The 27,923-nt window shown below is 46.7% G+C and overlaps 1 protein-coding gene across 5 annotated transcripts in view; it reads left to right on the top strand.

Annotated features, from left to right (window-relative positions):
• Positions 1 to 27,923, top strand: part of CPO (carboxypeptidase O) — a 523,455-nt gene that overhangs the window by 397,665 nt on the left and 97,867 nt on the right. For all 5 annotated transcript variants that reach the window (XM_085648890.1, XM_085648886.1, XM_085648887.1 and 2 more), the window contains one exon: positions 1,032 to 1,142. In XM_085648890.1, coding sequence (XP_085505016.1) covers positions 1,032 to 1,142 — 111 coding nt within the window. The remainder of the gene's footprint in view (positions 1 to 1,031; positions 1,143 to 27,923) is intronic.

Below are 27,923 nucleotides of genomic sequence, written 5' to 3' on the forward strand. Positions count from 1 at the left end.
CCAGAAAGACCCCCAAGGGCGAAAAAAACTTTTTTTTTTTTTTTAAATCGCGAGGCGCGCACGGCGAACCATGGGAGCTCGGTGCGCAAAACGCACCGAGCTTCCACAGTGTGCGCACGGTGCGCGCACGGTGAAAAACCTGAAAATAAAAAATTTAATAAATACATAACTTAGCATTTTAAAAAAACGTACAAATTCACTGCAAAAACCATAGGTTTCACACACGTTATAGTTACGAATTAGCATTTAAAAAACCTTGTAAATTCACTTAAAAAACCATAGGTTTCACACATGTTATAGTTAGCTGGACATTTCACTCGTAAAAAACCAATGAAATTCCCCCGTTATAGTTAGTGCAGGCAACTATAACTCACGCGACCGCAATCCTCTGCTGATGACGTCAGATATTACATCACTGATGACATATGTGTCTTTATGAAAAATAAATATTTGTAATATATGTATAGCTAAAGATTAATGGAAGAAGACATGGGTAAATAAGTGTCTAAATACAGTGATGTAATATCTGACGTCATCAGCAGAGGATTGCGGTCGCGTGAGTTATAGTTGCCTGCACTAACTATAACGGGGGAATTTCATTGTTTTTTTACGAGTGAAATGTCCAGCTAACTATAACATGTGTGAAACCTATGGTTTTTTAAGTGAATATATATATACACACACATACATACATACATATATATAGAGAGAGAGCTATAGACATATATTTAGAAAATATTTTGTAACTGATCTTTCTATCTTTCCAACCAGCCTTTGGTTGTAAAGTCTCCTGGAGGCAGAGTATTCCTGCAGGTTTGTTTGAGAAGATGATCAAAGAGCACGGGATTGCACAGGAACCTCTGTCTTTTTAACTGCATCAACTGCAGGAAGTCAATTATCCTGGGATGAGAAGATTAAGAACAGACTTCCTGTCTCTCCAGCCTTTCGCACAGAGCCATTTGCTGATTCACGTTTTGTAATTGATCTGTAGCAGGCAGCCTGCTGTTCTAATGTACCCTTTCCATTTCCAGATTGTGCAAAACCACCAGCATGACCCGAAAATAAAAATGTTGCTCCAGAATGTAGATGTGTATGTCCTACCGGTGTACAACGTTGACGGCTATGTGTATTCATGGACAACTGTAAGTACACTCGGGCGCCTTCCAATTATTCAAACTGTGATTTCTTTTGGTGTGTTATATGCAAGAAAATGAACTGTGACAGTGATAAACAAAATGGACAAATGCATTTTACAATCAACAGTGCTTGAAATAAAGTTGTGACATATCAAAGAACATGTACGACTGATTCATGAACTATGGGTTGGTTTAGATTCGCAGATTCAGCCGATAATTAATATTTTGCCTAGAAAACAGCAATGCAATTACTTCAGCAAATCTCTACACCGTTAAGCAAAACTTCAGTAGTTCAGAACAGGCTGTATGAATTAACATCAACACATCGCATTAAACCCACATATCACACAGATCACATTAAACCATAGATCACATTATACAGAACACTTCTCAAGCATTACCTCCTCGTAAGTCTTCCTCGACACATGACTAACAAAGTGAGCTTCAGCTCCACACCAGAACCCTCCAAAGCAAAAAAGTCAGCCTCCCATGCCTCCCATCCCTTCCCAATATGGCCGACCTATTACACCCTTGACCTCTAAAAGAGGCGGGCCGGCCCAACCCTTCAGTCTGTCTTTTTTGGTTCTGCGCACGTTTCTCTCCAGTTGCGCTAGCAGGTACGTGGGTCTGGGAGTGGAGGTCCTGCTCTAGCGGGCCCTAGGATCTGGGACCTCTTTCCCCCTTCCTTCCCCCGGTTTTGTAGGGCCGGTTAGGCTCTGCCCTAGCAAACCAAGGGTCAACAGGGGGGGCGGCCGGGGTGGCCCGGGGCTCGTTTTCAGCCTCCTTAATCCCCGGCCGTCAGTTTGGCTCCGCGCTGTCTGGGACGGCTTCTCCCCGAATCTCCAGCCTGCCCCTTGGGGGCTTTTATTGGGAGGGAGCATCCCGGCGCGTGTTGTAGCTTGGCTTACTGGGTGGGGACCGGTGATCTGTGTGTCTTGGCCGCTCCCCCTCTCTTTGCTTGCCGGGTGTTGCGTGGCCCTCCGGCCTCGCTTGGGCTCACGCTGACCCTCTACCCCTCGAGGGAGGTGTGGCAGTCAGCTGCAGTGCTTCGCGTCTGTTTTTTCCACCCTCCCTGAACGCTTACCGGGATTAGGAGGTCAGGTCCCCGCCACGTTGTTCTGTCTCCTCTGACGGGATTCCTCGCAGGGACGTTGGACGTCTGGCGGCTGTTTCCCTGCCCCGTCCTCCGGGGTCCTTATGGGGAGTGAATGTAACACAGCAGATGGATCTGCTGACTCTAGAGCTGGTATTCTGGTTTGTGGCGCGCCAGCGCACCATACTGTGGTTCAGGCAAGTTTCGTAGTCTCTCCCGGTGTTCTTTACTGCAATATTGCATTCCTTCTCCCTGCGGGCTGCTTAGCAGCATCCCCGGTTCTCTGGCGTCACCAGTGGGGGTCTCAGGTCCTCCTATGGGGCGGGGTGCCGCTTTCCGCCGCGTTGCTGGTGTCCGTCCTCCGACGGGCGGGGCGGGCCTCGTCCAGCTTCCCACGCGGCTGATTTTCCTCAGTTGCAGCTGTTCCTAACTTGGTGTCCTTCATTCGCCAGTGCTCTTCCTTGGCCGTGAGGCATTTGCTGGTCCCTGGGGGGTTGTCTACTGCGTTTTTCGCCCTTTTGGAGTCTCGCCTCCGGTGTGGCTGGTGCGGGTTCTCGGATACCCGCTGGGGCCCTTTTCTTTCCAGTCCTCTCGGGCTGTGTTTCTGGCTATGGCGAGGAAGGCCTTCGCTGTGCACCTGGGGGTGGCTGGGACTTTTCCCCCATGCATCCTCATCTGCCCCTCCCCCCGGCCTTAGTTTTTGTTCCGGTCCTGGTGCTTTTGGCGCAGGGATGCGCCGGTGGTGTTTCCTGGCGCCCGGTGTTTCCAGACTTGGGTGACTTTTTCCCCCGAGGTCCGTTTTTCTCGTGGCAGACGCTGCATGCTGCCATACTGCACTGGTGGCTCACGTCCAGGGCCCTGTGGCGTTGGAATGGCTGGTCGTTTCCTTCCTCTGTTGGTGTGATTTCAGAGGTTTCTTCTGTCAGTCCCTGACTAGGTACCTGGGTCCCTCGCTCTGCTTCTTCATTCCAGTAGGTGTTGGTTCCTTACATACCTACTTCTTCGGACGGGGTTGTGGGGAATTTGGGCCAGATATCAGGAGAATTTTATTTTCCCATTGTCTTCTGTAAGTGCTATTTCACGCGGGAGATAGCTATAATTTTGACTTTTTGGTGGAAAGTTCAGGAGTCTCCCGCCTGACTCAGTTCTACCTGCATGTTGGTGGTTAGTGTGCCGCTGGTATCGTCTTTCCTCGGTGGCTGCCCATGCGCTGCGCTGTCCGGGTCTTCGCTACTGCGTATCCTCCCTCCGGTTAAGGGGGCTCGCTCTTGGCTGTGTGGCCGCCTGGCCTGATCACTGGCTTGGTAAGCGTGCTTCTCCTCGGCTCCTGAATGTTGGGCCTCTGTTGGGGGCTGTCTTTTGCCTCTCCTTGCGTCCTGGGTGCCTTCTGTCTCGAGATCATGGTTCCTGCCTCTGCCTTGCCGCTCCCCTGCCTCCTGTTGTCAGTTGTGGGACTCACTTGCTCATGCTCGGTCATGGTTCCTTGTGGGTCAGGCTCCTGCTTTTGGTGGCATTTGCTGTGTCTGGTCGGGGACTCGGCTCTCGCCTTTTTCATTGTTTGGTTGGGTTGCCTGTGTTTGCTGTGGCGCTGTTGCTGTCTTTCGGCTCTGGTGGCTCTATCCTCCCGTGTTCTACCTGGGGCCTGTCCCTCTTCCGCTCTTGGTCTAGGCTTGTTTCGGGGGGGGATTTTTTCCAGTGCCAGGCACTCCCCCTGGGTTTGCCCCCTGCCTCACTTGCTTCCAGGTCCAGTCTGGTTCATGTGGTTGGTGGGACTGGTGTTTGCTTGGTGGTATGTCTTGTGCCTCTGGTGGCTCACGTGGCACAATAGTTCGTCTCCTGCCAGTGCCTTCCTCAGTTCCTTTGTGGTTGCCTTCGCCCATCCCGGTGGTCTCCTAGCCCCTCGGGTTCCGTTCATCTGCTGGATAAGTGGGGGATTCTGGTTGAGTTGGGGATCATTCACCCATTGTTAACTGGTTTGCATTCGGTGATCTGGTGAGGTGGTTGGGTGTACCCCTCCTTCCTCTCTGTGGCACCCTCTCAGGTGTCTTTGTGCACGAAGGTGTGGCTTGCTGCCACAGTGTTGGGGTGCTGTGCCTTGGCATTTGGATTTGTCCTCCTGCTTCCCGTACTTAGTCTTCCAGGGCCCTTTGGCCATACGGCCCTGAAAGCATCTGATCCCGTCTGATCTAAGTAGTTAGGCAGGGTCTGGAATGGTTGGCACCTTGATGGTGTCTGCCTGGGACTGCCAGGTGCTGTAGGCTAGGTCTCCTGTGGGGCCCTAGTCTTGTGTGTGTTGTGGCTCTGCGTCTTCGGACGCTTCTCTTTTGGGCCAGTGGTCTTTCTGTTCTGGTTTTCCCTTCCCGGGTAATGGCGGCCTTTGCCGTCCTTTGGGGCGTGCGTAGGTTCCCGGTCAGTGCTGGGTCTATTGGTCTGCCTTCTGTCAACCGTTCCTTGGCTTATCTGGGATTTGCCCTGGCCCTGCTGGGGCTTCTTGTTGCTCTCCTGGGCGGTTTCTCCCCTGCCTCATGCACCTGGGGGTTTGCGGGGTTCGCCCCTGTTGTCTTTTTAGCACGATGCTGCTGTCCTTGCCTGGGTCACTTTTATTCTGGTTTGTGTCCCCGGTGTTGGCTTTTCGGCCTTCTCGTCCATGATCCCGGCTTTGCGCTTTCCTAGGGTCCCTTTTCATCCAGGGGTTCTGGGCTTGTTTGGCCTAGCCAGGGCATTTGTCCTGTTGGTGGTGCTCGCCTGGGTGCTTCTCGATTGGTGTCTGCTGCTGCGGTTGGTGGACTTGGGAGCTGTTGCTCAATGGTCCGTGTTCTGCCTCTGTGGGTGCAGGTTTTGTGTCCTGCCCCTGCTTTATGGATTTCCCTTGGTGGTTTTAGTTTCCAGCAGTGCTCTTGGGTGTCCGGGGGTGCTGGGATTCCCGGATCTACTCCCCCAGGCGGGACCCAGCACTTCCGGTGTGGATTTTGTATCCTCTTCTTCTTTGCCCCTGGTTTTGGGGTCCTGGGCCCTGCTGGCTCGGGTTGCTCCCTGGGAGTTTTGACATGGCTCGGGTTCTTTTCGCCCAGCTCTTCTGTCCTTCTCTCCTTTGGTGTGTTTCTGCCTGTGGCTTTTACTCCCTGTGCGCTCCTGTTCCCGTCGGTTCTTCTTTGTTCGGCTGGGCCGGGCCTGGTTTTTGGCTGGCTGTGTGGCCGCCTGGGTGCTCGCTTCGGCGGCTCGCTTCCTTCATGTGGAACGGTACTGGTCTGGTTTGCTTGGTCCCTGTGTGGGGCAGTCTCGCTCCTCCGTGCTGCGTTCCCCTCCCTGCCAGGCTCTATGTGCTTTCTTCTGCATGGTGGCCTCTGGTGGGCATTCGCTTCCTTTCTGGTGGCTTGGCCTTGGGCCTGGTCCCTTCCGCTCTTCGGGCTCCGTGGGCAGCCTTATGGGCTTTCCGCTTTTTGCTGTTGACGGGTTGGGTTCCCTTAGTGGCCGGGTCTCTTCAGAGTCGTTTCCTGCGCATTCCTGGGTCTATTTTGCCTTGTGCCTGCCTGGGTTCTCTCCTTGGTGTCGTGCTCCCTTCCGGGGGACCTTTGTGTGACTGGTGTCCATGTCCCACCCTTGTGGGTGGGATTTTGGTGCCCTTAGTTTTTTTGGTTGTTCGGTTGGCGTGCTGGGTTCCTTCTGCACCCCTATCCATTCTTGCGGCTCCTGCCAGTCTGTTTGGTTGCATCTGGTTCTGCTGCCCCGTTCCTCTGGTGGTTTCGGCTCTCTTGCGGTTGGTGGTCGACCGTGCGGTGTTGCTGTGTTTCTGTCGAACTGCGCCTCTTTTCTGCTGTAGCTTTTTGTTGGGTCACTGTGGTGGGGATGCCCACTGTTTCTTCGGTTCCTCTGTCTGGGCTTTTGCTCCCTTCTCGCTTTTGGCTGTCTGTTGGGCAGTCTTGGTGTGTTAGAACCGGCTTGCTGCTTTCTGTTCTGGGGCCTGTTTGCTGTTGCTTTTGGCTCCGTGTGGTCTGGTTCCATGCCTTCTCTGTCCTCCTTGGGTTTATGGTTTGGGCACATTTTCTGGCAGCCCTACGTGTCTCTGGGGTCTGGGCTTTTGGCCCTCCCGGTGTCTCTCTGTCCCAGGCTGGTTCTTCCTGCTCGTGGTTGCCTCTCTCCCAGGTGGTCTTCTGCCCTTCTGGTCTTTTGGGTTTGCCCTCTTTCATGGGCGTCCCATTCTGGTCCATTGGTTTCTTGTGAGTTTCCATGAAGCTGCTTGGCTTTGGTATGTGCTCACTTTGTTAGTCATGTGGCGAGGAAGACTTACGAGGAGGTAATGCCCCGGTTACTTACCGGTCATCTTCATTACTCCGAGTATAGTCTTCCTCACTACATGAGTTCCCATCCCTCCCTCCCTGTCTGGCTATCGGCTTCATGTTTGTGCTTGGTAGTTTCAGGCTGAAGGGTTGGGCCGGCCCGCCTCTTATAGAGGTCAAGGGTGTAATGGGTCGGCCATATTGGGAAGGGATGAGAGGCATGGGAGGCTGACTTTTTTGCTTTGGAAGGTTCTGGTGTGGAGCTGAAGCTCACTTTGTTAGTCATGTGGCGAGGAAGACTATACTCGGAGTAATGAAGATTACCGGTAAGTAACCGGGGCATTCACCACAGCAAGCATATGCCATACATTTGATCATTAGGGAACTTACTCACAACAGCACTAACCACTAATAGACAACACACACAAAATTAATTTACACCGCACATAAGACAGAAAATATCAGACATTCAATAGTGCACAGATGTGTAATATAGTTGATTATCAACATGACACCCCAGCACAAACGATTCAGAATCGATACACACAAAAACCATCCAATAAAACATACTAGACAGAGCATCTTTCACATGCTAGAAGAGAAATGCTATAACAGCATACTCCCTCCTTACCATGTTACTCTATGGGACTTTCAACAACAGAACATGATAAAACTCTCTACAACTCAACCCAACTCATCTAAGCTAATGAATTGATATTATGTCTCCCTAACACCACCACTATTCCATTGAACACACTTGCATGAACACAAGTGGGGCAATGGGCAGGCCAAAAAACCCAGACAGCAGACACAGGCTTTGGAAAGCAAGATAGCCCAATCTACTAATTCTTATGACAACTATTTTAAACAACAATCCCAGAACAAACATACTTCTGACGTAACCACTAAAACCCGAACTAAACTCTAGTCTGTATCATAATCCTCCAAATCAGGACAGTAAGGTAAAATAACACAGTATAAGATTGGTGTTGGCAATATTGGTATATGTTATGTTATGTTATTTTATGTTATGCTATGCTATATTATGTCATGCTATGTTAAGAGGATTTATACCGCACATGACTGACCCAGGCTAGGGTTTCTGAGTGCGCTCCTCCTCCTACTGTAACACAACATAAAAATCATCCTAAACCGAGAACAACCAGGTCTTCAACTGCTTCCTAAAGTTGAAGTTATTATCTACTTTCCTTAGATGACTGTGCATTTTATTCTGTAGCATCGGAGCTATGACACGAAAGGAGTATCCCGTTTTGTGGCCAATTTGAAATGGGAAAGCACAGCCAGATTGAGGTCTGCTGATCTTAACGCCCTAGTGGGATAGTAGGACTGCTGCAGAGAAAGCAGGCTAGGCGCACCCAGTTTATTATTAATACTATGTGCCACACGCGGTGCTTTAACCTGGATATGCTTCTCCACAGGGAGCCCATGCAGAGTGCAGAGTTGCTGAGAAACTGAACAGAATCTTGGCAACTGACACAGTAATCTTGCTGCCACATTCTGGAGAATCTGCAATTTGTTTTTCAAGAGCCCAGCGGTACCGAGATACAGGATATTGCAGTAATCTGGGACGAGATGATTAAAGTGGGGTTAATCATCTTCCGCACTTGTGGGCAAAAAAAGCCTATGATTTTTTTTAAGGCCTCTTCATGTGCCAAAACAGCCAGAGGTCAAAGCTTTAACTTATGGTTCAAAAGATAAGGAGTCATCCATCCACACACCCATATTTTTTTTAATTGCTTTGGACTCAGGAGGTGACCTCAGCAAGTTGGGCTACCAGTAGTCACCCCATTCTTGCAAATGTTTTCCCAACAGGAGAACTTCTGTTTTGTTAGCATTCAAGTCAAGTCGAAATTCTTTATTCGACATGCAAAAGCATTATCATAAAAGTACAGTAAAAACACATTAAAACATCATAAAATGAAATAAAAGTTTTAAAAAAGTGATAGTGAACATATCAAATTCAGTTAATGGGCATAAAAGCAATATATTCTTTTATGGGTGCATAGAAGCCCTGGTCATTATGATCTTTTTTAAATAAAGAGAAACCACTGCGATTGCTAGAGGGCTGTCTAAAGCTTTCATTTTGAGATAGGCTGCCCTGCAGGAACGAAGTCCCCAGGATTTGAGCAGCGGTTTCAGATAAGTAACCCTTGACAATTGATAAAATTTACAAAATAGGATGCAGTGGATGTTGGACTGTGATGACAGGCCATCACATGGGCATTTCTCTAAATTTCTCGACCAACAGTTCTGATTAGGGAATGTCAACAGTCTGAAGAAAGTATCAGTGCGGAAACGGGTCACGAGCATACGGGAAAATGGAGAAGGAATTACAGAAAGATAATGTTGCATCCCTTCAACAGTAGTGCAGAGTTGATGCTCCAGCACAGTATACTTGGTGTTTTCAATGATCCAGCGTCGATTTGCCAGGTGGCTGATGGCCAAACGTTTTAAGGTCACTCTAGGGATATTATTTAGGGTGGCGGGATCAGTGAAAAATTCTGGATGTCCCATGTCGTGTAGCATATTTCTGACATAGTTCAGCCATTTGAATCAATCCGCGTTACTCAGGCTGAGACAGTCCGTAATAATTTCCCTGTTGAAGTGTGTTTCAGGAGTAGTCCACACTTTATGCCATAGTATAATGGGTGCAGATTTTATCATGTCCATAATATATGTAAAACCAAGTTCTTTATGCATAACAGAAACAGAAGTGCCAGGTGGTGTGGCCAAAAGGTATCGTAGGAATCGGTTCTCAGAGCGTTGTATGAGGTCTGCCTGATCAATACCCCAAATCCCAGATCCATATATGCCTGTAGAAACACACTTGGCACGGTAGATCTGTGATAAGGGGATGATCGACCGTCCCCCTAGTTTTTTCGAGAAATTAATAAGTGCTCCTATAGCTTTAGAAAAGGCAACTCCTCTAGCTTGGGCGGCGGCCCGCCAGGAGCCCTTCTTCTCGAAGGTAATACCCAAATAGGGAAACCTATCAACACTTTCAAGCTTGCTGCCATTTATGAAAATGGAGCATTTTCTTTTCCCTATTCCCAGGCCACAAGACATGGTAAAAGTCTTTGATGCATTAATTTTTAAACCTCGGTGTGACATGAATTCTGTAAAATCATTTACTGCGCTTTGGAGGCCCATGCGGGTCTGTGACATAATTGCAGCGTCGTCCGCGTAAAGTAATATGGGTATGGGTTTCCCATTTATAGTGGGGTAATCGTGATAGATTCTATTAAGATACTGGCCTACTGAGTTTATGTAGAGAGTGAACAGTAAGGGAGCTACAATACAGCCCTGCCTTACACCTCTTTTGATGTAAAACCTGTCCGAGCACTCTCCTTGTCTGCCATATCTAACACGTGCTGATGCTCCCCTATACAGCTCTTTAATAAAGGCGAGAATGGGGGGCTCGATGCCAATCTCAACCAGGGATTCCCAGAGCAACTCGTGGTTGACGCAGCCAAATGCAGAACTGAGGTCTACAAAGGTCACGAAAAGGTTCCCCTTTCTTGCCTGAGTATATTTTGCAATAATAAGGGTCAGATTCAGACCTTGCTCGATAGTGCCTCTGCCCTGTCTAAAACCATATTGTAAATTTGAAATTATGTCTTGTTCACCCAACCAGTCATGCATCCGATTTAAAATAATACGCCATGCGACTTTCATAAGGGAGTCGAGCAAAGAAATAGGGCGGTAGTTAGAGGGGTTGTTCCTATCACCCTTTTTAAAAATCGGGACAACGACCGCTTCGGGCCATGTGTCTATAAAACCTGTTTTATTCAGGGAATTTAGGACATTTGTTAACAGGGGGGCCCATAAGTCCAACTGTGCTTTAAAAACGTCAATAGGTACACAGTCAGGACCGGGGGCCTTCCCAGAGGGGCTTTCTGTCAATGCCATGAGCACCTCAGTGCAGTCAAAAGTGAGGTCTAAGGGAAAGAGAGAGGGAGCGTTCAGCTCTTTATCTTGGTTATGATGGGGATCCAGACAAGCTGTAGGGACTATATGGTCACTTATATCGTATAGTGTGCCAAAATGGTCAACCCAGATATCAGCGGGTATAGCCATCTCAAGTTTAGTATCCCGAGTACCCTTCAGGAAAGGTGCATTAACAGCTTTCCAGAAGGCGGTGTTATCCCTATTGTTGGAGGCTTCCTGTAACGCTTGCCATGCCTCTACTTTTAACTGTTTGGTTCTTGCCGCCCGTGCTGCACGGTATTTTTGTCTGGCATCCCTGATTTCCTGCAGGTTACGGGGTTTATTTTGCAGGCTTGTTTTTAGATGTTTCAGGGCCTTTGTACATGATCTATCAAACCAGCCTATACTGCTCTGTGGAATTTTCTTTGGTACTCTAGAGAGTAAATTCTTAATCTCCGTTGAAATAATGGAGAAGGCATTTCTAATTGCCTGTGGGCTTTCTGAGGTGGACAGACATGTCTGGATATGCTCATATGTATTGTTAATCAGAGAGTTAAGGAACACTGGAGGGACCACTTTGTCCCATTTAAGGTAAAGTCCCATCGTGCATCCCAAAGTGATGGGCGGGGTATAAGACGGGTTTACCCTTAAATCGTCCTTTGATGTGATAACTGTTTTAATAGATGCCGTTAATGGGTAGTGGTCACTGATGGCACAGTCCAGTGTCTCCCAATTGGTAATAAACTCTGAATACCTGGAGGATATCAAGATATAGTCAATTGTGGAGTGGCAACCTCTCCCATTATAAGTTGGTTTAAAGTCTTTCGGAGGGCTACACAATTCATTCACATATGACACATTGAAATGCGATATTAACCCATTCAGAAGGTCACCTAAGGTCGTATGCAGGAAGTGAGAAGTGGTGTCGCTTCTGATAGAGTCTAGACCACAGGTGCCACCCATACTCAATGGACACAGGGAGCAGTTAAAGTCCCCTGCCCATATAAGCAGCATATCTGTTTGAAGATGGGACTCAACTTTAATTAAATCTGCCTTTAAACCGTTAAGGACCATGTCATAACAGGGACTAGGTATGTTATTGTAAAAGTTAACCAAGGTAATGTTATTATAACGATTACCTTTTAAAGAGATAATCTGGTAATTTTCAGTCCCAATAAAATAAGTAGATGATATGCCTGATTCTACAGATATGTAAGTCACTAATCCACCTCTACTCCTACCATGCGGGCTCGACAGTGCTGGAGTGTGTAAGGTCTTATATCCTAAAAGATGGAGTTCATCAATAGACCATGTTTCCTGTAAACAGATGATACTAAAAGTGGAGACAATTTGGATCCATGAAGGGTTCGACAATTTATCGAGGAGACCTGCCACGTTCCAGGACAAGAGCCTTACGGCCAAAGGTTTATTGTTGATGCCGATATTACTACTCATAGCACCGTTGGGATGCTCAGGGGTGTCATTTAGCTGACAGGGAGCAGATGGATCTAATGGACATACCATAACATCAGTCTGATGATGATTCAAGGATGTATTTAAGCCATCACGTGAGGGACTGTGCTCAGAGTTTAAGGAATAAGCATTGGTGGATGTTGCTATATTTGTTTCAAGGTTTCCAGGGCTCATAGTATTAGTCTTAAGGTGAGAGCGGTCTACCTCTAAAGAGGGTTGAAAAGGACTTTGGATAGCAGTTTTACTCGGCTCGTTATTCAGCTGAGAAAGTCAATCTAGGTCGTCCAAGCTCGAGAAGATGGCAAATCTATTTGAGGTAGGGAAAGATGAGTAAAAAGGTTGAGCGTTGGGTCTGGATGAGATGTGTGAATTTGGGGGATTTAACAGAAGAGAACGTGGGTAGAAATAACTTAGGGCATGTGTCGAAATACCTGGGCCACTAGTAGAAGTATACCAATCTGCTATGTGGCGCAAAACCCTGCGGTCTCTAAAGTTTATAATAATTACGTCTCCCTTGATATCCTTTGGCCTAGAACCAACCCATTCCAACCTTCTTACATGTAATATTTCCCCATTGATGTCATTGGGGAGAGTCCTGTTTTTGGTGAGCCAATATACAACCTTATTTTTAAGTTCCTGATAGGTCTCTGATTTGTCCCTAGTGAGTACAGGAACACCAGCAAGAATCACCACATATGGAGCTGCTTCTGGCGGCAGGTCGATGTGGTCGGTCATTCGCTCCGGGCCTAGCGAAAGTGACTGTGTGTTGGCATAGCCATTATTGGGATCTATCAGGTTATGCTTTGGGATAGCTGTGGGATGCTTGCTAACTAGGGCACTATTTTCCTGTATGCGCTTTGCTGGAGGTAAAGTTGCCATTCTAGGTGGTGATGTTACCTGGATTAATTTTTGGTCTGAGAAGGTATGACCAGCATTTGATGAGTCAATGGGATTTTTTGGAAGACTAAAGTTGGAATCCCTAATGGGTGTGGTAAGCAAGCTGACAGTTGTTTCCAGGGATGTTAGCTGGACAGCAAGATTTTTCATTCTTTCCACTAAAGGGGAGAGTAAAGATTTCACCAAATGCTCAATATCTAGTAACAATTTAGGGGGATATGGTGGGCATGTCTGGATATCGTCCTGCACAAATTCTACAGGTGTTGGGGTCTGGACAGCTGAAAGGGTTGGTTTAGGAAGAGGGACATTGATATTTTTCTTACGTTTGGTGATTTTAGTACTCGTAGGTTTGTTCCTAGGGGGATTTTTCTTAACTTTCTTGAGGGTTTTAATCGGAATCTGTTCCGTTATTGAATTGTCAGTGGTATATGGGATATCGGAAGTATACCCGTTGTTAGTATTTGGCACGGTTAATGTGTCCGTGACGGCAGGGGTCTGAGAAATGAGATTCAAATCAGGTACGGAGGGCACAACAGGGTTAGAGATAAAGGTGGTAGGAGGTGAAGGTACGTCCACGATATGTCCTAACGACGAGCGTTTTTGAAACAAGGGCTCTTAGGACAGACGACGTTCAGCGATGGCTATCTCCTGCTCCAAGACGGTAGCAGCCCTGGTAATGAAGTGGTCTAAGGTCCCCCTAACTGATCCTCCCACCACGGATTTCCTGCCTTGGCTTGCGCGGGTAGTCATGGTATTTCTATAATATATGGGGCAGAATGAAAATAAAAATAAATAAAACAATGGCAAAAAACGACGTACTGCGGGATAATAGAATTTAGATGGCCTAGAGGCAAGGGCAGTACTCTGCAAACGGGGCCGCAGCCAAACGCAGCCAACCGTGGACCGTGATCAAACAGAATGAGCAAAGAATAAATAAACAGTGATAATTACAGTTCCCGTATGAGCCCGTATAGTCGGGGTGCAATAACAATTTCAGTTGCAGTCATCTCAAATCAAATATCTCTCGAGCAAAGTCCTGATGAATAGTTGGATGAATTCGAGGCTACCGTCACGCAAACATATGTCAGCTACAGTACATATCTGATAACAAGAAACGGTACCTCCAGATCGATGGCAAGAGATGTGGCCCTGCTCTGCTTCTTCCTGCCTCTGAGGGCCACAGAGGGCCCGCCCTTTGCCCGGGCTTAGCCTGGCGCCCGCCCGCGCGCGTCCCGCGACGCGGAGGGAGCACCGATCTCTTATGCGCCTCCGGGCGCGTAGGTGTCGTGAATAGGCACCGGGGCACCTGGAAGGTGTAGTTTGCACCGCTTCCACGCCGCGGAATGGGATGGCGGCAGCGGCGAGCCTGTACCCAGCAGGGAGCACCAACTGAGCCTGCAGTGAAGGGAAAAGGGCAACAACAACAGCCCCGTCCAAAAGGCAAGTCACTCTGGCAGGGTTTCACACTTTCACTGCTGCAGAGAAAGCAGGCTAGGCGCACCCAGTTTATTATTAATACTATGTGCCACACGCGGTGCTTTAACCTGGATATGCTTCTCCACAGGGAGCCCATGCAGAGTGCAGAGTTGCTGAGAAACTGAACAGAATCTTGGCAACTGACACAGTAATCTTGCTGCCACATTCTGGAGAATCTGCAATTTGTTTTTCAAGAGCCCAGCGGTACCGAGATACAGGATATTGCAGTAATCTGGGACGAGATGATTAAAGTGGGGTTAATCATCTTCCGCACTTGTGGGCAAAAAAAGCCTATGATTTTTTTTAAGGCCTCTTCATGTGCCAAAACAGCCAGAGGTCAAAGCTTTAACTTATGGTTCAAAAGATAAGGAGTCATCCATCCACACACCCATATTTTTTTTAATTGCTTTGGACTCAGGAGGTGACCTCAGCAAGTTGGGCTACCAGTAGTCACCCCATTCTTGCAAATATTTTCCCAACAGGAGAACTTCTGTTTTGTTAGCATTCAATTTCAAGCAGTCTAAATGCATCTATTTTGCAGCGGCAGACATAGAGATCTTAGAATTAGCAAGACCCACCTTTTCCCCGGCAGACAATGATAGAATAAACTGGGTGTAATCCACGTATGAGTCTAGCGATATTCCAAAAGATTTCACAACTTCTGTTAGTGGTTTTACATAGATCTAAAACAGGGTTGGGCTTAAGGCCAAACTTTGAAGAACTCTGAACTCAAACCTACATGTGGTATATGTAAAAGGATGAGATATCAACTGAAAGGATCGGTCCTTTAGGAATGCGGTGAGCCAGGCCAATGCCTTGCCCGAATCCCAATAATGTGCAGTCTGTCTAAAAGCACCTTATGATACACAATGTCTAAGGCTGCACATATATCTAATAAAATAAGCGCGGCAGAGCCTCCCTTATCAGCCACCTTCCGAAGCTCTTTCATTACTTTAAGAAGAGCAATCTCTGTATTATGGGATGCTGTAAGGCCATTCTGTGAGGGATCCAGCACTTGATGATTTTCAAAAAAATCCACTAAGTGATTGTTTACTTATTTCTCTACCACTTTTGCCAAAAAAGGCAGAAGAGAAATTGGCCAGCAGTTTTCGGGTGCCTGTCTTTACTGTTCAAATAAGGGCACAAAAGGAATACACATTCAGTAATTCAAACTCAGTAAGACAGACAGTGGCAAAATTACCACCTCCAGACTAGAGCACCTGGGGCTCCAATTGTCATCTGAAAAGTGAGAATATATATGTCTTTAACTTTCTTAATAAAGTAATTAGCAAGCCTATTACTTTTATCATTTGAGGCTGCAAAAAGATGCAGATTAGCTTTAGGCTTCAGTGAGCTTTGGACAATAACATGGATCTCTTTAGAAGGGTTACCACTCCTCTCAATGTTTTCTGCAAAAACGTCAACGTGTGCCTTTTCAAGTCGAGCCGAGCTGCAGCGAGCATGCACTGCTCGCTTTGCAAGACTGCTGTAGTAGAGTATGCTGCGCCCACTCTCCTTCCATATTTTTTATTGGCTTATGTTATTGTCTTTCGTAAATGCTGCCATCAGATTTGTTAATAGGCTTGTTAGTCCCTCCTTAGTACAGCCTTGTCTTCATTTGTACCCTCCCATGGCGACTGGCCCTTTTACTTCAGTTGTTACATGGGACCAGTTATTTAGTCTGTAAGCACTATTTACTTTATTGAGTTTCTCTTACTGCAGGCTGGACATGCGCTGTTTCAGCTGAAACCGCTTGTGTTTTTTTAAGCAGCACGGCCATCCCCTAGAACACGGGCGCCTGCTTTCAATTACTTTAACCCTGCATTATCTCGTGTCTGTTTCAACCCGCCAAGTCAAATGGCTTTAGAAATGATTAGCAAATTATGTTATGTGAATTCCATGTAGCATATAATCCTGTGCTAATGGGCTGAAGCTGACAACAGCAGATCTGTGTTACATATCATGTGTACTAAAGCCACCTGACGGGTTGTTTTCAAAAGCCTGTTTTATTAACAACAACATCACCACCAATACCTCCACTATCAATAGCACCACCTCCACCAATACCACCACCATCAATACCACCACCACTAATACCACCACCAATACCACCACCACCGCCAATACCACCACCACCAATACCACCACCACTAACACCACCACCATCAACACCAACAATACATCTACCACCACCAATACCACCACAACCAATACCACCACCACCACCAATACCACCGCCACCAATACCACTACCACCAATACCACCACCAATACAACCACCAACAATACCACCACCAATACCACCACCACCATCAATACCACCACCTCCACCACCACCTCCACCACTACCACAAATACCACCTCCACCTATACCACCACCGCCAATACCACCACCACCAATACAACCACCAATACCACCACCAATACCACCACCAATACCACCACCACCAATACCACCACCACCACCAATATCACCACCAATACCACTATCACCACCACCAATACCAGCAATACCACCAACATCAATATCACCACTACCACCACCAATACCACCACCAATGCCACCACCAATACCACCACCAGCACCAATACCACCACCACCAATACTGCCACCACCAACAATACCACCCCCAATGCCACTACCACCAACACCACCAATACCACCACCACCAATGCCACCACCGCCACCAATGCCACCACCGCCACCAATACTACCACCACCACCAATACCACCACCTCCAATACCACCACCACCAATACTACCACCACCAATACCACCACCAATAATACCACCACCAATACCACCACCAATACCACCAACACCAATCCAATACCACCACCAATATCACCGCCAATACCAATACCACCACCAATACCACCACCACCAATACCAATACCACCACCACCAATGCTACCACCACCACCAATGCCACTACCACCAAAATACCAGCACCACCAATACCACCACCACCACCACCACCACCACCAATACCACCAATACCACCACCACCAATACCACTGATACCACCACCACCAATACCACCTCCTGAACGCCTCTTGCTCACTAGTAATAGCAGGGGCACTGTACGAGGCCAGAGCTGCAGCCGAGGCCGTCCATCTCTCCCTCCCTCCATACCTGCCATAAAGCACAGCCCGCCTTACACCAGGAGGTGAAGCCAGGGCCCTACTACAGCTGGAGTGTTTTTTTATTAGGCCAAAGATAGCAATGACATAAAGCAATGCCACACTGCATACTCAAATCACAGAGAGAACAGGAAATAGCCCCCCTTCCCGCTCTTCCTCCTGAGCCGCAACAGTGTAATCACATCGCGAAAGTTGTTGGAGCGCTGTGTTAGTGTTTATAGTTTGGATCACGTGTAACTATCACTTCACACTTTATTTCTGTGTAATTTACAACACTTACACATCTTCTTCACTGCACCATTTATCACTACTTTGAAGACGTCGCAGGCTGGTCTCTTCCTCTGATATTTACAATCTAACAAGCGGTAGAGAAGGCCCTTTATTGCAGTGCAATAGGTCACGCATTTGCGAGAGTTTACGCTATTAGTATTGTAAATGACAATGTCTTTTATTTATGTTTTAAAACCCAAAACATAAATAAAAGGCATTGTCACTCACTATGCCAAAAGCTCAAACTCGTGTGAATGCTAGACCTATTGCATTACAAATGCTTGTTGATCATGTTGTGATATAGTTTAATGGCATTCATGTAATTCTTTTTTGCCTCAGCCTCATTAGCTTTCCTCCAGATGCAGTCCAGCACCTTACACCATTTTATTTTTGCTCAATTAGTTACTAGTTAAACCAGCGAGCGGATGGCTTCTTTTTCTGCTTACTAGTTCTCATGGATCAGAGCATCCAAATCTTAAACCAGCCAAGAATTCATCTTCTGTACTGCCACAGAAATATTTAAGCCAAATCCAGGAATGCTCTCCTGTAGCAGAATAGAAATGTTAGTATTTTCACATTTAAACTATTGTCTGCCCACATATATTTCACCTTCTTCCACCACAACATAAATGCAGCTACCATGTTTATGGGGCCATGTAGTGGTCCGACTATACTACTGGAAAAAATGAGCACCAGCAAATTTGGCACGTTGGAGAATACAGGATCCAGCAGATGGTCCACCACATGTGTAGGATCAGGTACTTTTTGGGTCAACTGGATAGACTGCAAATCCCTGATTAAATTCAATATTTGGCTGGAATTATCCCCTTCTAGATAAAAATAAAGATCACCAATCATATTAAAATTAGACAGCTTCAAAACAAGCGGCGAGCTATATTCAGCCAGAGTTTCCTGGAAACGTTTCTCAAGGCAAGGGGTTCTGTAAACCAATAATCGTGAAAGAGTGAAGTTATTATTCACTTGAATCTAAACCAGATCATTCTCACACTCTGGGATGTTGAATTGATGTAGTAGGCACGCATTTTGATCTTTATGAATGATAGCAATTACCCTTCCACCCGTATTTCTATAACACTTTTTAATATTATAGCCTACTGGAAGAGCTAAAGTCACCCCTGCTTTAGCATAATGATTGAGCCATGATTCTGTTAGGAACACTGCATCAGGGGCATGGTCTGTAATAAAGTAAAACATTGTTGGCGTGGTGGTGAACCAATGAACGGCAGTTAATGCTGAACATGCAGAGATTGATTGGCCTACTTCCCTTCATCCCAGAATCATACTTCTCAGCAGAGTGAATTGTAAAACTGCAGTGCTTGCATGCAGAGTCTCCCTTCCCCAAGTCCATAGAAATAACGCTTTTTGTTGATGCAGCGGGGTGCAGGGCAAGCAACTAGGAGGAGGTGTAGCAAAAAAAACCTTTGCTTGTCCAAACAGAAGAATTCCTGGCCCCTGGCGCGGCCGGGCATTAACGGTCTTGCCTTTGACGCATATATTTTCACTAACAGACTAGTGAACAAACAACATTTGCTCCTACAGGGCAAAAATAACAGCTGCATCTTAATGCTGGTGCAAAACATAAATTTTATCACAGTTCGGACAGAGAGAAAATGTCATTTTTAGGTTTTGCCTGCACAGCAGTTGTGCTGTTGTTGTGAAATGTATTGTACTAAATACATCTTAAAAGAGATATCATCCTGCCTTCACTTCTTAGTGGTCCTTGTCACTTTACTATTCCTTGTTTCTATTGGTTGTAGGCGTTCAATTTCCTGTTCTTCATTGTGTGTTCCTCTTATCAGTTTCCCATTGGCAAAGTACTGTGTTCATTCGCTTTGATGGAACTTCTTTGAAGCGTCTCAAGCAATGATCGGGAAAACAAAATAAAAACAATAGCTACACCTTTGCTTTAAAGTTCCAGAACCACCCGAGTGCCATGGGCTCAGCACTTGGAGACCTCATAATCCCAATTCTGCATGGTGGGACACCAAGCCCTGATTGCAAGGGCATTCACCAGTCCCCCCAGGGCAACTTGCACTCACCAGTCCCCCCGGGGCCAAAGCAAGCACTCACTCTAGTTCAATTTTCTTGCTCTCTCTGTCATTTGAAAAAAAAATTACTTCATGTTTCCTTTGACTAGTAATGCACACCGTGCTATATCACTTGATCAGCGTCACTTGATCAGCGTGGCACGCCGCTCTTTATTTTTAAATATGGCGGCCACCCACCATTCATTTGTTCTGCACAGCAAGACCCTCCCACCTCAATTTTTTATTCTCTTTTTTTTATTCTGTGTTTGTGTTGCACAATGTAGAGCATCTTTCCTGGAAGTGCACCATACACCTTGGTCCCAGACCGGACTGCTTCTGACTCCGCTTCACTCAGGCGTGAAGGCTGTTTTTAGGGTCATAGCATGGGTTTCGTCTGCTCTGCTTCTGTGCAGCAGCAGGGTGCCCTTTCAACCAGGACAAACAAGCAGGATCTGCGTGCTAAAATGGGCTTGGACTGCACCCAGGGGACAGGGTGCCACGTGAGTCAGAGGGAAGCCCCGGGCAGTGAGTATCTGCCATTTTCTATTTCCATTTCATGTACTGATGTATGGGGAATTGCTTTTGTCGTCCCTAGCAATCTCTGCCTTGTCTGCTGCTGCAATGCTGAACATGCCTTCTCCAACTCCCTCCCTCCCTCCCTCCCAGGCATCCCTGAAATGCCAGCTTGGGGATGAAGTGCAGAGGCAGGCTGGAGTAGAGTGGTAGTAGCCACACATTGTTTCTCTCTGTTTATAAATTACCTTTTCAGAAATGCAGACTTTTCCAAACCACTGGATGTATACAATAGACTGGCCCGTAATACATCTCCCTCAGCAGTGTTGTAATTTTTTTTCCACTCTCCTGGGGCAGTGGCCGGTGATGTTTGCCATTAACCCACCTATTTGCAGTGAAAGTAATGTAGAGAGAGACATGCTACCTGGGAGAGTTAACTACCCTACCAGGCCCCTGCACTCCTTAGCCTCTTCATTCCCTTACCTTTTACAACGAGTAATTGTCTCTACTGCTCTAACTCTATAAGTGGTGCATGGACTTCTCTGTCCGCTTCGTAGACTCAGTTTCAGGTTTCTCTAGGGATTATTTGTCTCTACTGGACGGTTTTCCACACCTGCCATCTGTGAGTATTTTCCAAGCAGTCATTGTTCAATGCATTCGTCCAATTAACATTGAATCTAATCTACAAACTCCTCTAATGAGCAGTTTTAACTAACTTCTGCCAGAAAAGATAACCTTGCTGTGACTGTTGCACCACACCTAGTGAGCTGTGTCGAAAAATCTTTGCCAAGCTGGACCATGGCCATGGTGTTAGACACTTGCATGACAGAAATCACTCGAGTGTTAAAGATTAACTTCATTTTCAAAATCCCCGTTCTCTCACAACTTCACTAGTCTGGTTTTGTTTTGACGACGTCTAAAAGAATCCTGTTTATTACCTGCCCTGCAGTTTTTTTTATTTAAAAAAAATCCATAACACACATTTTTACGTTTTTAATATTGTTCTTTTGCATTCAGTTTTTGCAGCAGAAGCTATGCCTGTTTCCTTCAGGTATTGGATTGCAAATGTAAAATTAACACTAGTGATTTAGAGTTCGTAGAAACGTTTCAACAAAGGTATAACGCGCTATCAGAAAGGTTGTGTCAAAAGCTCAAACTGACGTATGCATGGCTGTTTTTTAAAAACAGCACATTATGTCCATATTTTAGTGCAGATTGCAACTGCTCAATCACGGGTTGGTGTATGTTCTGTGTCCTCAGTGCATGTATTTAAGACTGCCGGCATGAAAAAGCAGCTCCGTGATGACTGGTACGTCTCGTACATATTACATCACTGAATGAACGCGTCTGAAGTAACATTAAGCAGTGGCTGGCACCATTCACATCAAATAATCACAACCCACTTCACAGGATTAGTTAGGTAAAAAAAAGCTCACTCTGCTGTTCTTCACTACCACTCTTACTCACATTTTCTGTGCATTATTAAGAGATGGAGACAAAGGAAGATACCAAACTGCAACTTCCACATCTCTGTCAATGGAATTGTCCAGTTTTGATGCCCAACTTTGGAGTGTAGGTATTTATCAGTCCACTTAATTTGCTGCTTTTTAGGTCTCGCGCCTGTGTTGCAGTGCGCAGAACTGCTCGCGCAGCGAGAGACCTCTTGAGGGGGGTTAGAAAATGTACCTAGGAATCGCACACGCTCGTGCGTGTACTTTTCCGTTTGTGGCACGATATTGGCTTTTGCGTGCGTCTTTTTATCAAAGACAGCACGCAATTGGCCAAAGCCGGGCGGATTGATCCGCCCCTGGCCTATTGGTGTCTACTACGCGCACCGGCCATCATATGGTTTCAATTATCGTGCCCAGACACGGGCGCGATAATTGAAACCACATGACTCGCTGTGGTGCGCGCGCGCACCCTGCTCGCAGGCTTCTTCTTTTTTGGATCCATTTCCAAGTGGCTGTATCTGTTTTACACAAACTATTTTTCTCTGGAAGGTAGGCAGGATAGCGTCAATGATCTGGTATACATCTGCTATCAAACTAGACAAAATTATTACTTATTGGAGAATACATTTTGAATGAGTATGAAAGGCTGAATGTGCACTATTTTCTATAGTGCTGTGTGAGTTTGTATATACGGTTTATAAAAGTCACAATAGCCTGAAAATAATGCCACAGAACGTGCCACATAATTTGTCATTAACTGCTTAATTTAAAACATTATTTGCCTCAGCATTGATGCACAATTTAGTCGATTCTGTTTCATAATATTTACCTTCGAGGCTGCACAATTCCAGTAGCCCTGACTATTCCCCACTTCCATCTTTCTACCCTATACCTTTCTTGTCTCGAGACTCGTGTGCCACTGCCACGTTCATATCCCGTTTATCCCTCAAAGCTTTGAATGTGGCTTCGCACACGTTATGCCCTATAAAATCCCAAAACAAGAGGCCTCGCAGTAACAGCCGGGCTTCTGGGCAGGGTCGGACTGAGACAGAAAATAGGCCCGGGCAAAAAAATAAATGAGATAGCTGTAAAAATTGCCAAAGTTTGCACATTGGGGCGAGGTAGAATTTGTAAAAACATGCTGTGTTATGTGTTTGCAAGGTATGAAAGACTGCAGGGATGGGAGCTTGCTTCAGGCAATGTTTGTTTTAATTGCAGTGAAATCATTTATATAGCGCTTCCCAGCCCTGGCAAGGCGCTAGCTAAAGCGTTTTGAGGACAGGTGGTTGCAAATTACTCTGTGGTAAGTTCCAGAGATCATATCTACATCACCTGTCTGGAAGCAGCACTGAACTCCCCCCCCCCAATTATTTAATACCAGCATTACTGAACACACGCGTCCTGACAGGGCTCTGTTTACAGTATTTGTATTTGGTTTCCAGTAGTAGCCCTGCAGCCGGTTTCCCCTCCTCCTTTGCGGCCCTCTACACCTGTATCAGGTGCCCCGCCTCTACCCTCCACAGCTCAGCCAACTTTGACCTCTGCCCCCCTACACGGGGCAGCAGGGCCTGATCTCACCCAGTCCTCCCACTTCCACCATAGCAGTGTTCTCTCTCTCACAACTTTCCCCACTCCCCCAGGCCTGCCAGCTGTGCCGGGCCAGGATGGCACCCACTCACCCTATGAGATAGGCCAGGATGCCAAGCTGGACCAGCCTGTTCATCAGCCCCACCTTTCAGCTATTGATCAGCATGATGCGGGGGGTGTCGTACTCGAAGACGAAGCCGTAGAGCTGCGCGCAGCACGAGGAGCCCCCGCCCGCCATCCTGCCTGGTGCCCGCTCCCCAGACCCGGCGGTCATATGATGAGGCTGAGCTCCGCGCCAGGAGCGTGAGGAGGTGGCGGAGGAAGAGTAGGGCAGAGCACCCGCCCCGGGAGGAGGGCCGGGAACTTCCATACACCGCGGCCTCACCGCAGGGACGCACACCTGAGCCGGGGGAGCGACCACGCGGCGTCCTGTGGGGCACGGTGTCTGGAGGAAGAGGGGGCGGAGCGGGCGCTGCACCGGGCGAACTTCCACACAAGCACACCCACCTTTCATGAGGTGGCAACTGTTGTCTTAGTAGAATGGCTGTTGTTTGTTCATGTCTTGAGACTCTGGGAGGAAGGGTCATTGATTGCACCTGGCTAGGATTCTGGATCAAATGCTCTGTTATGTTTGGCAACATGACAAGCATGTGTGCATGCTTTAAGTAAACTTATAAGAATAGTTTAGAGTACTTCCTTTATTTTCCATTTCAAGTGGGAGAAAGTACCAGCATTTGCAGATTTGTTTTCCTTCATTTAGTTCACTGGCCTTGACATGAAAGCATTGGCTGCATTGATAACTTGCTGGCCGGGTACGTCATGTGCTCACCCTGTGTGCTTCTTCCCCACTTCCCTCCATGATGTTCTCACCCATGTGTACTCCTCCCCACTTCCCTCCGTGATGTGCTCACCCTATGTGCTTCCTCCCCACTTCTCTCTGTGATGTGCTCACCCTTGTGTGCTTCCTCCCACTTCCCTCCGTGATGTGCTCACCCTGTGTGCTTCCTCCCACTTTCCTCCGTCATGTGCTCACCCATGTGTGCTTCCTCCCCACTTTCCTCTGTCATGTGCTAACCCTGTGTGCTTCCTCCCCACTTCCTTCCGTGATGTGCTCACCCATGTGTGCTTACTCCCACTTCCCTCTGTCATGTGCTCACCCTGTGTGCTTCTGCCCCACTTCACTCCGTGATGTGCTCACCCATGTGTACTCCTCCACACTTCCCTCCGTGATGTGCTCACCCTTGTGTGCTTCCTACCCACTTCCCTCCGTGAAGTGCTCACCCTGTGTGCTTCCTCCCACTTTCCTCCATCATGTGCTCACCCATGTGTGCTTCCTCCCCACTTCTCTCCGTCATGGGCTCACCCTGTGTGCTTCCTCCCCACTTCCCTCCATGATGTGCTCACCCTTGTTTGCTTCCTCCCCACTTCCCTCCGTGATGTGCTCACCCATGTGTGCTTCCTCCCTCTTCTCTCTGTCATGTGCTCACCCTGTGTGCTTCCTCCCCATTTCACTCCGTGATGTGCTCACCCTGTCTGCTGCCTCCCCACTTCCCTCTATGATGTGCTCACCCATGTGTACTCCTCCCCACTTCACTCCGTAATGTGCTCACCCATGTGTAGTCCTCCCCACTTCCCTCCGTGATGTGCTCAGCCATGTGTACTCCTCCCCACTTCCCTCCATAATGTGCTCACCCTTGTGTGCTTCCTCCCCACTTCCCTCCGTGATGTGCTCACCCATGTGTACTCCTCCCCACTTCCCTCCGTGATGTGCTCACCCTTGTGTGCTTCCTACCCACTTCCCTTGTGATGTGCTCACCCTGTGTGCTTCCTCCCACTTTCCTCTGTCATGTGCTCACCCATGTGTGCTTCCTCCCCACTTCTCTCCGTGATGTGCTCACCCTTGTTTGCTATCTCCCCACTGTCCCTCCTCGCCAGTCATCCTGCACCTCTAAGTCCAAGCCCCCTCTCTAGCATCTCCTCTCCTGCACCAGGGCACAGTTTTAGACCTCACATCCTCTCCTCTCTTCCCATTAGCTTCATTTCCCACAAAATTGGATTTGCTTCAAGTAAATAAAAGGTGTTGTCATTTACAATGCCAATACCTCAAACTCTAGTAAATGCGAGACCTATTGCATTGAAAATGCTTGTTGACTCTGTGATTTAAAAGCTCTGCAGCTGGAGGACAGCAAAGGAGATCTGTTTATTTATAGCACGTTTGTATTTTATAAGCTGTGCCTATCTTTATTTTCTGAGCTTCCACCATTTGTTTTTTCACCTGCTATTTTAATTGCAGTCATTGTTTAACCCTCACCACTCGATACATGCAATATATTTGAAAATAACATGTCCTCGCTGGTATTTATTTTGCTTGCCTAAGGATGTTGAAATGCTGTTGTGTCCCAGAATCCTCTCAATGTGGTTCGATGGAATTAAGAACTTCGCATCGCCGTCCAATTCCCTTTATATTCCAGACAGTGGATAAATCTCTCTTTCACAACATCACTCGAAAGTACAGGACCGCTTTATATAACCCCCAGATACTGCACAAAATATTGCTTTGCTCAAACAAGAAGTCAAAACACGTTTACAGAGATTCTTTAACTTATATTGCACATCTGCTCACCAACTTAAATCTAACCCCAAAAAATGTTTACTAATCCCATAGGCAAAACCAATGCTTGTTTTCACTGCACTGTTATTGCAATTTCTGGTGCGAGGTGTCACAGGAGTAATGAGCCTGACTACATTATTTGTTTCAGATGACCCAAAGAAACGATAGTGGAATTATAATGCCATTACCCTTCCACTGTGTACAACATTTATTTTAGCCTTGGAAGGCATTTAGAGCATCATTTTTAGGTCTGGCCTTTGAAACAGTTTTAGCTATTTCTCTAGGTCACTGACTTTGCACACAAATCATACTCACTGTACACAATATCGGGGTTGTTGATCAGCAGGTTGCACCTATTGGTCAATTAAATTGTCATTCACATTTAGTTTCTGTCCACCACAGCATAGGACGATAGATCTTCCAAATTTAACCACTGGCTCCCATCACTTTGAGTGACTGCACAAAGTTTGTGTACATTATCCATATTTGCTTTAAAATTGTTCCTTTTTCTACTGTGACAAAACTGGTTCAAAGTGTGCTCTTTAAGTTTTTTTATGTTATTTTAAAATAACAGCTATTTGTTTTGCTGGACTTTGAGGTGGCCATTTAGATGGGTATGTGCTTCCTATATCCTTTTTAAAGGTGCTGCAATAAAGAGGCCAAGTGCCACTGTAACATTGTATCTACCTGTGATTTGAGTGCTTGATTGCATGGTGATTTCTTCTTGTCACTTCACAAAAAATTATAAGATGCATGGAAAAGCTGAAAGGCATCTTCTTTAAAAAAAAAACATTGCTAGGAAAGCAGAGACATTACCGAATGTATTTTAAAATGTACATTTTTTATAGAAAGCATATGAGAGCATGTTTTGTTTTTATTTTTGTGACGTGCCTGCAATACAAAAAGCAATACAATATTGTCACTTTTTCTACCCCACTGCATAGATGATTTATTTCCCATTCCTTATCCTTTAATGGAAGCAGTCTGACTATTAAAATAAGGTAGTAATGAGAATCCTCATAAAGACAGTACTAACACTTTATGTCCATAATCCACACAGGCTTATTTATTTCTTTATTTTGTTTTGTTTTGTTCTAAAACAAAATATACACACCCCTGTACGCACTATCAGAATTATTTTCCACCTTGATCTCGATTATGGCCATGTTTTTGAGCAATTCACATACCCCTATAATTATGGACAATATAGTGGCGGTAACTAGCCCTTGGCGGTCACTGCGTTTGCCAATCGCGACGGCCGCATTGAAGATTGGGGGGGTGCTGGCCGTCTCTGCATTGCCGGCTGCATGTAAGGGGGGGGAGGCTGCTGCCCCCAAAACTCGTGCTGCCCGGGGAGGACCGCCCCCCCCTGCTACGCCACTGGACAAATACTAGCATTTAGTAGCAATAGATAAATACATTCACTACCTCCTCTCATATTGTGTTCTAGCCAATTGTCACACCGCCAGGAACCTCATCTACTTTTGACTGGAAGCCAGCGAAAATGCCTTGTGACTCTAGCAACGCAGGCCTCCAATTTAATGGTGTGGGGAGAGCTTTAAGCCTTGGTTGGATTCTGCCAATCCTCAATATATTATCAATGTGAAATATCAAAGAAAAAAAGCTGATGGGAGGCCATAGCTGTCCATGTTGCAATGAACTAATTAAGGCCATTTTCTAGGGGACGCCTAGAGGGCACTGACGATGAAAAGACTGGTGGCAACCAACCATTGGCCATGTGAACATGAGCCCTTTGCAGGGAACACGGATCGACACCTTTTCAGACACTTGAGTAGCAGAGAGTCAGTCATGGCTAAAAAAACACCAGACTAGAATGACTGGGTTGATCATGTTTGTTCCGGTAAAAACCCCTTACGAGGATAGTTTCATTCTTTAGGGATTTAGCTTACAAGTTGACTGTTTGATTCATGTTTTAACCAAACATTTTACATACGACCTTTTGTGAACACTGTTAGTAAAGATGTGCTCTCTTTGCTTC

The sequence above is a fragment of the Triturus cristatus genome, chromosome 3_2, assembly GCF_964204655.1.
Source record: "Triturus cristatus chromosome 3_2, aTriCri1.1, whole genome shotgun sequence".
Taxonomy (NCBI): Eukaryota; Metazoa; Chordata; class Amphibia; order Caudata; family Salamandridae; genus Triturus; species Triturus cristatus.